The sequence below is a fragment of the Oncorhynchus masou genome, unplaced genomic scaffold (assembly GCF_036934945.1).
Source record: "Oncorhynchus masou masou isolate Uvic2021 unplaced genomic scaffold, UVic_Omas_1.1 unplaced_scaffold_6787, whole genome shotgun sequence".
Lineage (NCBI taxonomy): Eukaryota > Metazoa > Chordata > Actinopteri > Salmoniformes > Salmonidae > Oncorhynchus > Oncorhynchus masou.
In genome coordinates, this window is record NW_027013237.1 from 1 (window position 1) to 9769 (window position 9769).

General features: G+C 45.7%; 1 protein-coding gene across 1 annotated transcript; it reads right to left on the reverse strand.

Annotated features, from left to right (window-relative positions):
- Positions 1 to 934: 934 nt before the first annotated feature.
- On the reverse strand, positions 935 to 8330 carry LOC135536891 (piezo-type mechanosensitive ion channel component 2-like; the record flags this gene model as incomplete). The annotated part of the gene is made up of 9 exons (XM_064963114.1): positions 935 to 1164; positions 2194 to 2367; positions 2619 to 2767; positions 3114 to 3313; positions 4318 to 4468; positions 7165 to 7340; positions 7593 to 7710; positions 7938 to 7973; positions 8205 to 8330. Coding segments are annotated over 9 exons (1360 nt in total), but the record flags the coding sequence as incomplete, so codon positions are not given.
- Positions 8331 to 9769: the final 1439 nt, after the last annotated feature.

Below are 9769 nucleotides of genomic sequence, written 5' to 3' on the forward strand. Positions count from 1 at the left end.
AAGATTTTAATTGTACACCAATGTGTGTCCTGTACATACGACTAATAAAACCAAAACTTGATCTTCAAACTCATTCTTTCTTCAGCAGGAAACAGATGTTGAACAGCCCGAGCATTGTTCTGTCAAGACACTGAGACAGCATCAGGGTTCAGACACACACACACATACACCACACACACAGAAATCCCCTCAGCCCGGTCAAACAGAGGAACGACTGTGGAGACAGTGTGTTGAGCAGCCTGTAGTCAGCATCAAATGAACACACCATTCAGTGGGAAAAGACCAGTAGAGAACTGCATGCAGCCTGTAACTATACAGTATGGGACTTCAACAACTGAAATCTTCCAAACTAACTATAGCTAGCAGCGTTTTGCATAACAACCATGAGAAAATACCTCTGAGAAAGAGGTGTGTCCAGAGTACCATGATACATACTGGAGGAGCACGGCCCTGGTTAAACACCAAGCTGGTTTTCGCATCCAACAATCTCTCACTCACTCACCACCACCACCACTCACCACCACTCACCACTCACTCACCACCACTCACTCACTCACTCACTCACTCACTCACTCACTCACTCACTCACTCACTCACTCACTCACCACCACACACACACACACACACACACACACACACACACACACACACACACACACACACACACACACACACACACACACACACACACACACACACACACACACACACACACACACACACACACACGTCAAATCAATGACTTTATTATACTCCACCAAATAAAAACAAATACAACTATTCCAGATGACGGCTTCTGTATTAGATTCATCAACTTTTATTGGCTGAAATATGATGAAGGAAGGTGCTTGCAAACCCACTAACTTTTTATGCTTGTCATAAAAGGTTAATTAGTTATCTCTGTGCATGTGTGTCAGGTTCTCTATCTAGGTACCTGACATCTCGTCGAACAGGAACTCCGCCTTGCTGCAGTGCTCCAGGGGTTCTTCATACCTCTTCTCCTCCTCCTCCTCCTCATAACTTCTCTTCTTCTCCTCCTCCTCCTCCTTCCCATCTTCCTCTTCCAGCTGCACCTTCTCCCCAGCCTCCTCGTCTTTGGTGGTCACAGTGAGGGTGGGTTTGATGAGAGAGATATCTGCCAGACTGCCATCTAGGTGCACCAGCCTGGGAGTGGAGATAGGAATAGAATGACTAGAACAGACTAATAGTTGTCCCTCTAGTTCTATGGGAGGCACTGTCAGGCTGGGTCCCTGCAGTTATCAAGAGAGAATTTGTTCTGTCTGCTTCCCTTCATGACCACTTGTCTCAAAGTGATTTTAAATAAAGAAGGTCCAACCAGTCCATACAGCTCTAGAGAAGTCAGCCATCAAAATATGCCTTCAATGGAAGAACATGTGATGAAATTGATTTAATAAACGCTTCCAACAGCACTTACACTGCACCTTTGACAGTGGTACATGTAATACAGAACGTGGTTTCTGTAGTCAACAATGCTACATTCGTGCCTTGCATAACAACAACTAGTTAGCTAATGCTAAATCAGACACCCTAAAACTAATGGTACAACAGGCACCATAATGGTACAACAGGCACCATAATGGTACAACAGGCACCATAATGGTACAACAGGCACTCTAATGGTACAACAGGTAAGGACAAAAGGATCAGACCCAAGCAGACAGAGAGAGGGGCATTACAGTTCAACTACCAGCCAGTGGGGGCATGGGTAATGGATAGCCATGGTGGATTTCACCTCAATTAATTGCCGGACAGAGTATGGACATTTTTAATTCAATCAGAGGCTGCTAAAGACCAAGACCTGACTAGACCTGCGGTTCCCAAACTAGTCTGTTCCAGGATCCCCAAATCACAGCCAAACCCTCCAGGACCACCATCCGTTGCGACACATATCTTAGCGGTCACACTTGGTCCATTTTAGCAGTGAATGTAACAAACTAAAGGCCAATTATTATTATAAACCATTTGCATTGTGAAAAGTAATGTAAAACCTGTTAAAGAAAAACAGAGCTGATATTGAAGTTAATTGAATAGGTGGAATGACATGCTTTTTTTTTAAAGAGTTTTGAATCCTGTGACACTTAGTGGGACTCAGGTCGGAAAAACGGTCAATTGCATGGGCACTGCCAGAGAGTCACAACTTATTTTCCAGTGTGTGGTCCGTGTGACACTCACCTGGTGATCGTGCTTTTCTGTTTGTCGGCCACCGTCTTGATGTCAGTGAGCAGGAGGAAGCGCTGGTGGAAGTAGTGCAGGTGGAGGATGCAGACCAACAGGAAGGAGGTGGGGATGAAGATCCTCGTGAACAGAGCCGGGACAGAGAACTTCTCCAGACCCAGGTCCTCCAGTCTACACAGGGAGAGACAGGAGGAGGAGGGCGGTTGACACGGAACGACACTCTCTCTCTCTCTCTCTCTCTCTCTCTCTCTCTCTCTCTCTCTCTCTCTCTCTCTCTCTCTCTCTCTCTCTCTCTCTCTCTCTCTCTCTCTCTCTCTCTCTCTCTCTCTCTCTCTCTCTCTCTCTCTCTCTCTCTCTCTCTCTCTCTCTCTCTCTCTCTCTCTCTCATATATATATATATATATATATATGTTTTTACTCACTTGTCCTTGCTCATGCCGGTCATGTTGAACCAGACGTGGATGGAGGAGTCAAACTGGAAGGTGTAGACCAGGATGAGGACCAGCATGGTGTAGAACACCACAGACATCCAGAAGTACTTCAGCATGCTTCTCCACCACTCATAGTGCACCTGGTGATGGCCAGAGAGAAGGTTACACAACTTTTACACCTACCTTCAGATCACCATCCACTACTACACTATGTGTAGTTTGATGGTTATAGATACTCATTTTAAATATACATTTCAGTCAACAGCAGACGCTCTTATCCAGAGAAACCTACAGCAGTGAGTGCATACATTTCCCTACTTTTTCGTGCACTCCAGAAGTACAGAAATGGTGTACGTGGAGTGCACTTGATTTAGTAGTACGGAACCAAAGGAAGGTTCCCGAAAGGTGCATCAGCCCTGAGCTAGATCAAAAACCTGCACAGAGCCACCCGGACAGGACGGTGCAGTAAGCCCACAGTAACAACACCTGGTAGCAGGCCACGCAGAAGAGGAGCAGCATCATGTAGATGATCTTGTACATGACGATGCGTCCCTCGAAGCTGACGAAGAAGAACATGCCGCCGCAGATGTAGATCCAGTACTTGTTCAACATGGCCAGGAGCGTGTTGCCTAGCACCTGCATCATCTCTCTGTGTCCACCGCTCTCACCCATCACCTCCTTGTCCTCTATAAGAAGCGCATGGGAGGGAAGAGCTGAAGCAATGACATAGAAGATGACGACAACAACTACAACAAAAGCAACAACAGCAACAACAACAGCAGCAACAACAGCAGCAATGACAGAGGGATAAGCTAACACAACTAAGGCATAAAGTAGTTAATGTTTTGTGTAAAACAAATGGAGGTGATTAATGTCTTTCTTGACACCTGTGAGGTTACCAATAGAGCAGAATTCTAAATCAAGACATGCTTATATTTCATTTAAATAATGAATTAATGTCAATCGGAGGTGTTTGTGAAAGTTTGCATTACATGTGTTCATCTGGGGGGGGGGGGGGTCACAAACAATCTGAACTCATCATAAGGGGACCACAGTGGCTCAAGGGTCTGCTTACCCACATCCATACACACAAATTACAGTCAGAGCTGTAGCCTTTTGCGGCCCTAATAGCATTTCCACCTTACGAACAAATCATTTTCGCGGCCCCGCTTTTATGTTACAGTTTTAAAGCAAGTTTGCTGCAATTCTACACATTTTTCCATGAGACGGAAAGAAGATTTAGCAAATGTATTACTAATTCAATGCAATTCTAGTGATTTTGCCATGGGGTGAAGAGAAATGTTTGCACTTTGAATATGATATCTGAGTGAGAGTGACTAACAAAATCAATGGGGCACCCCGGTCGGTAATTTGACCATGATTACCGATCTAAAAAATGTTTTGCTGACATGGCTAATTGAATGACTGTCAGTTACTTAACAAGAGAAACACTGCTGATACACAACCACATTTCTAAATTGCACCTTGTGTATTCTACTATTCTAACTTGCAACAGTAAGTTGAGACCACGTTCCCGAAATTGATCCGCGGGCCACCAGTTATCCATCCCTGCTGTACATACACTAACCAGGAACTCTCAGTCAGACAGTCAGTCAGACAGACAGACAGACAGGACAGACAGATAGGCCAACAGACAGAGACTGACTGACAGACTCAGGGGCTGTCTTACCCTTCTTGTGGGTATGGATGACCCTGATGTCCGACAGCACCTCCTCTTCTCTCTGGCTCTCCTTCCTCTCTGTCAACGCCTGTCTCAGCAGCAGCCAGAAACTCAGCAGGCACAGCACCTTGGAGCCCAGTTCCCGGAAGGGCACCTCTTTCTTTAAGAAAAGCCCGGGCACGGGGTTGGAGGAGCTCAAAGCTCCAGATGTACTGTAGGATGATCAACAGGTTCCCATAGAACACCATGAAGGGGAGGTGGTCATGGTGTACCGACGGCGGTCGCGCACCATCCACAGCGTGCAGGACCAGATGAGAAACACAAAGGTCAGCCAGCTGACATAAGTGATACTCACGCCTGGGAGGGAAGGAAAGATGGGGAGGAGAGATGGGGAGGAAGGGAGGGAGAGATTGGGAGGGAGAGAAGAGATGGGGAGGGAGGGAGAGAAGGAAAAGATGGGGAGGGAGATATGGGGGAGGGAGGGGAGAGATGGGGAGGGAGAAATGGGGAGGGAGAGAAGGAAAGATGGGGAGGGAGATATGGGGAGGGAGAGAAGGAAAGATGGGGAGGGAGATATGGGGAGGGAGGGGAGAGATGGGGAGGGAGATATGGGGAGGAGGGGAGAGATGGGGAGGGAGAAATGGGGAGGGAGGGGAGAGATGGGGAGGGAGATATGGGGAGGGAAAGAAGAGATGGGGAGGGAGATATGGGGAGGGAGGAGAGAGATGGGGAGGGAGAAATGGGGAGGGAGAAATGGGGAGGGAGAGAAGGAAAGATGGGGAGGGAGATATGGGGAGGGAGAGAAGGAAAGATGGGGAGGGAGATATAGGGAGGGAGGGGAGAGATGGGGAGGGAGATATGGGGAGGGAGGGGAGAGATGGGGGGAGGGAGAAATGGGGAGGGAGAGAAGGAAAGATGGGGAGGGGATATGGGGAGGGAGAGAAGGAAAGATGGGGAGGGAGATATGGGGAGGGATGGGAGAGAAGGGGAGGTAGAGATGGGGAGGGAGAAATGGGGAGGGAGGGGAGAAATGGGGAGGGAGGGAGGGAGGGAGGGAGGGAGGGAGGGAGGGAGGGAGGGAGGGAGGGAGGGAGGGAGGGAGGGAGGGGAGGAGGGAGGAGAAAGCTAGATCATCAAGCCACTAATAATAAAGGTTAAGCATCACACATCATTGATATCACTGGTGTTGCTAAAAGGAACCACTTAAGTGAGAGCAGTCACTGACATGACACGGCATAACACGGTATAACACGGCATAACACAACATAACACAACATAACACAACATAACACGCCACAGTACAACATAACACGGCATAACACAACATAACACAACATAACACAACATAACACGGCATAACACGGCATAACACAACATAACACAACATAACACAACATAACACGGCATAACACGACATAACACAACATAACACGGCATAACACGGCATAACACGGCATAACACAACATAACACAACATAACACAACATAACACAACATAACACAACATAACACAACATAACACGGCATAACACAACATAACACAACATAACACAACATAACACAACATAACACGGCATAACACGGCATAACACGGCATAACACGGCATAACACGGCATAACACAACATAACACAACATAACACAACATAACACGGCATAACACAACATAACACAACATAACACAACATAACACGGCATAACACAACATAACACAACATAACACGGCATAACACAACATAACACAACATAACACAACATTACACGGCATAACACGGCATAACACAACATAACACAACATAACACGGCATAACACAACATAGCACAACATAACACAACATAACACAACATTACACGGCATAACACAACATAACACAACATAACACAACCTAACACGGCATAACACATCATAACACAACATCACACGGCATAACACAACATAACACAACATAACACAACATAACACGGCATAACACAACATAGCACAACATAACACAACATAACACAACATTGCACGGCATAACACAACATAACACAACATAACACAACCTAACACGGCATAACACATCATAACACAACATCACACGGCATAACACAACATAACACAACATAACACAACATAACACGGCATAACACAACATAGCACAACATAACACAACATTACACGGCATAACACAACATAACACAACCTAACACGGCATAACACAACATAACACAACATAACACAACATTACACGGCATAACACAACATAACACAACATAACACAACATAACACGGCATAACACAACATAACACGGCATAACACGACATAACACAACATAACACGTCATAACACGTCATAACACGTCATAACACAACATAACACAACATAACACGGCATAACACAACATAACACGGCATAGCACAACATAACACAACATAACACAATATCCTTTAACCAACAGATCAAATGAAGTGACAGTCTTCTTAGATGTGTAAAACAGAGTGCAGGCCATGGTTGTTTCTCAAGAGAGAGGACGGCCTGCAACCCACCCATCCATCCCCGCCACCACCTTTCTACCTACCAGGGACCTCAGCAGTGCTCTACTAACCAACACACATCTGTATAAGGTGACGCTTCAGTTATATATGGTACACATCACCCAGGGCCAACCGGGGCTCGCTGCAAGCTGTCATCGCTAATGACTAAATGGGCCACTGAGACGCTGTGTGTGTGTGTGGATCCTGAAGCCCTCTCCTGGGACTGAAAAGGCTGACTGTTCCTTACTCCTCCTCCTCCTCTGACAGACAAACAGCCATACAGCCAAACAGACAGACACATAGCCAGCCAGCCAGCCAGAGACAGAGACAGAGACTCACCATCATTGCAATGAGAGCACAGATGTAGCTTTGCTTCATGATGAACCTGAAGGCCGTGACCACCGCATTAGCTCGCGCCATTCCTTCCCCTGGCGCAGTCGCCCACGCCATCGCCCCTGCATCCATCTCCTCTTTCAAACCTTTACCCTGCACAACCACCACCTCATACACACTCCCTGTAGGATGGAGGAAAGGGAGGGAGGGAGGGAGGGAAGGAGGGAGAGAGAGAGCAGACAGCATCACGAGCGAGCTACCGGATATGAACCTTTAACTAACAACCATAGTCAGCCTTGGGAAGCAAAGCCCCGTCTTTTTCACACTCCCTGGGATTTTCTTACGAACCAGCCCCAAAGTGCTGCTGTTTCCCAGCACGAGGTCTGTGTACGACAGTGTGAGGGTCTCAGTCCCTATACGTGGGTGATACTAACCCAGATCTGGCCCTGGTTGGCCTGGTTTGTACTGCGGTGTGGAGTGCAGGTCCAGCCCCAGCAGCACGTTGGTGTGGACATAGTCCGGAGGAGACCCATTGGAGGTTACGATCAAAACCTGGGGTCGAAAAACACCTTCAGCTGGGAGATTCACAATAGCACGTTTATGTACGTTTATCAATGCGTTAGCATCAATGTATTTGCTTGTCCAATAGCTGTTTGTATTTGTTGACCAAGTGACATCTGATTGGGTCCGTTTATAAGCAACTCGAAAACTCAAAAAGACCCATCAAATATAGATAATCTTGCAAGTTACAAAATAAAGCCTCGGAGAAGCATGCAAACCTCAGATGTGCTGTATCCGTCTTGGGTTGAAAGAAGCTGGAGAAAACAAATGAAGAATACATTGAGACTGCCCTTATATGATACTCATGTTTGCTTACAAACACACAGTGATATGATATTGTCATGCACGACACCTTACACACGGTGTTGTCACACACGGGCATTACAGGGCCAAGAAAGAACTTGGACAACATGAAACAAACAGGAACATGAAAGAAATAGGTGTGTGAGATATTACTACAGTACATATTCCGGATGTTTGTTTACGTTTCTGTCATCTGTTTGGTGAGCCATGCACCACACTTCTCTCCTCTTCTCTGCTGTGGAGGTGATGTCATCAACCATAGGCTCCTCCCCTTCACCCAGTTCTCCCCCTTCGCCCTCACCAGGCTCCTGCGAAATAGATCAGTAGAAAAACAAACCAAAAACATGTAGCGTACGTTACGGTAAATGTGGGTGATTGGGTATTCTATACATTTCCAAGAACTGTGAATGTGAGGAAGAATGTACAGATTTCCTTGGCACATATTGACTTGAGTGACTCACCTTTCAATTAGGAAAATACAGTTGAACAAATCTACGCTGCACCAAAATGGTGGATGTGTTACAGTAGGACCCTATTCAGTTATACAGAGTGGATTCTATTGGCAGGGTTGGGTGGATTACACGAAAAATGTAATCCATTACTAATTTCAGTTACATGAAGAAAAAAAAGTAATCAGTGACTTAATCCTTTGGATGACTCAGAATGGTAACATAATCTGATTACTTTTGGACTACACCAAGGCATATGTTTTTAACAATGACGGCCTATCCCGGCCAAACCCTAACCCGGACAACAGGGAAATTGTCTCTGTGTATTGAAACAGGTAAGTTCAGGGATATTGTCACCGTGTATTGAAACAGGTGAGATCAGGGATATTGCCTCTGCGTATTGAAAGAGGTCAGATCAGGGATATTGCCTCTGCATATTGAAACAGGTCAGACAGGGGTATTGCCTCTGCGTATTGAAACAGGTGAGATCAGGGATATTGCCTCTGCATATTGAAACAGGTGAGATCAGGGATATTGCCTCTGCGTATTGAAACAGGTGAGATCAGGGATATTGCCTCTGTGTATTGAAACAGGTGAGATCAGGGATATTGCCTCTGCATATTGAAACAGGTCAGATCAGGGATATTGCCTCTGAGTATTGAAACAGGTGAGATCAGGGATATTGTCTCTGCGTATTGAAACAGGTGAGATCATGGATATTGTCTCTGCGTATTGAAACAGGTGAGATCAGGGATATTGCCTCTGCGTATTGAAACAGGTGAGATCAGGGATATTGCCTCTGTGTATTGAAGCAGGTAAGATCAGGGATATTGTCACCGTGTATCAAAACAGGTGAGATCAGGGGTATTGCCTCTGCATATTGAAACAGGTGAGATCATGGATATTGTCTCTGCGTATTGAAACAGGTGAGATCAGGGGTATTGCCTCTGCGTATTGAAACAGGTATTGTGGTGAACTGGAAGAGGAAAGCCTATGTAACTATTGTGACCTCTGGGAAATAGGGAATTAAACTCATTTTATCCTCTATTGCCCTTTCTACCACAATATACGCTTGCTTCTATTCCAGAAAGCACACCAGGGACGAGGAGAAATATAATATTTTTTTTGTCCATTGTGTATTTCCGTTTCCGCAGATTATTTACATAAATGGAATAAAAGAAAAAAGGCTACCTATAATTAAATAGTACAAATATTTATCTTCTATGTGGTTAATGGTGTGTATATAGATGGTGTAGAGGCTTGTCTCACACATGTATCTTCTATGTGGTTAATGGTGT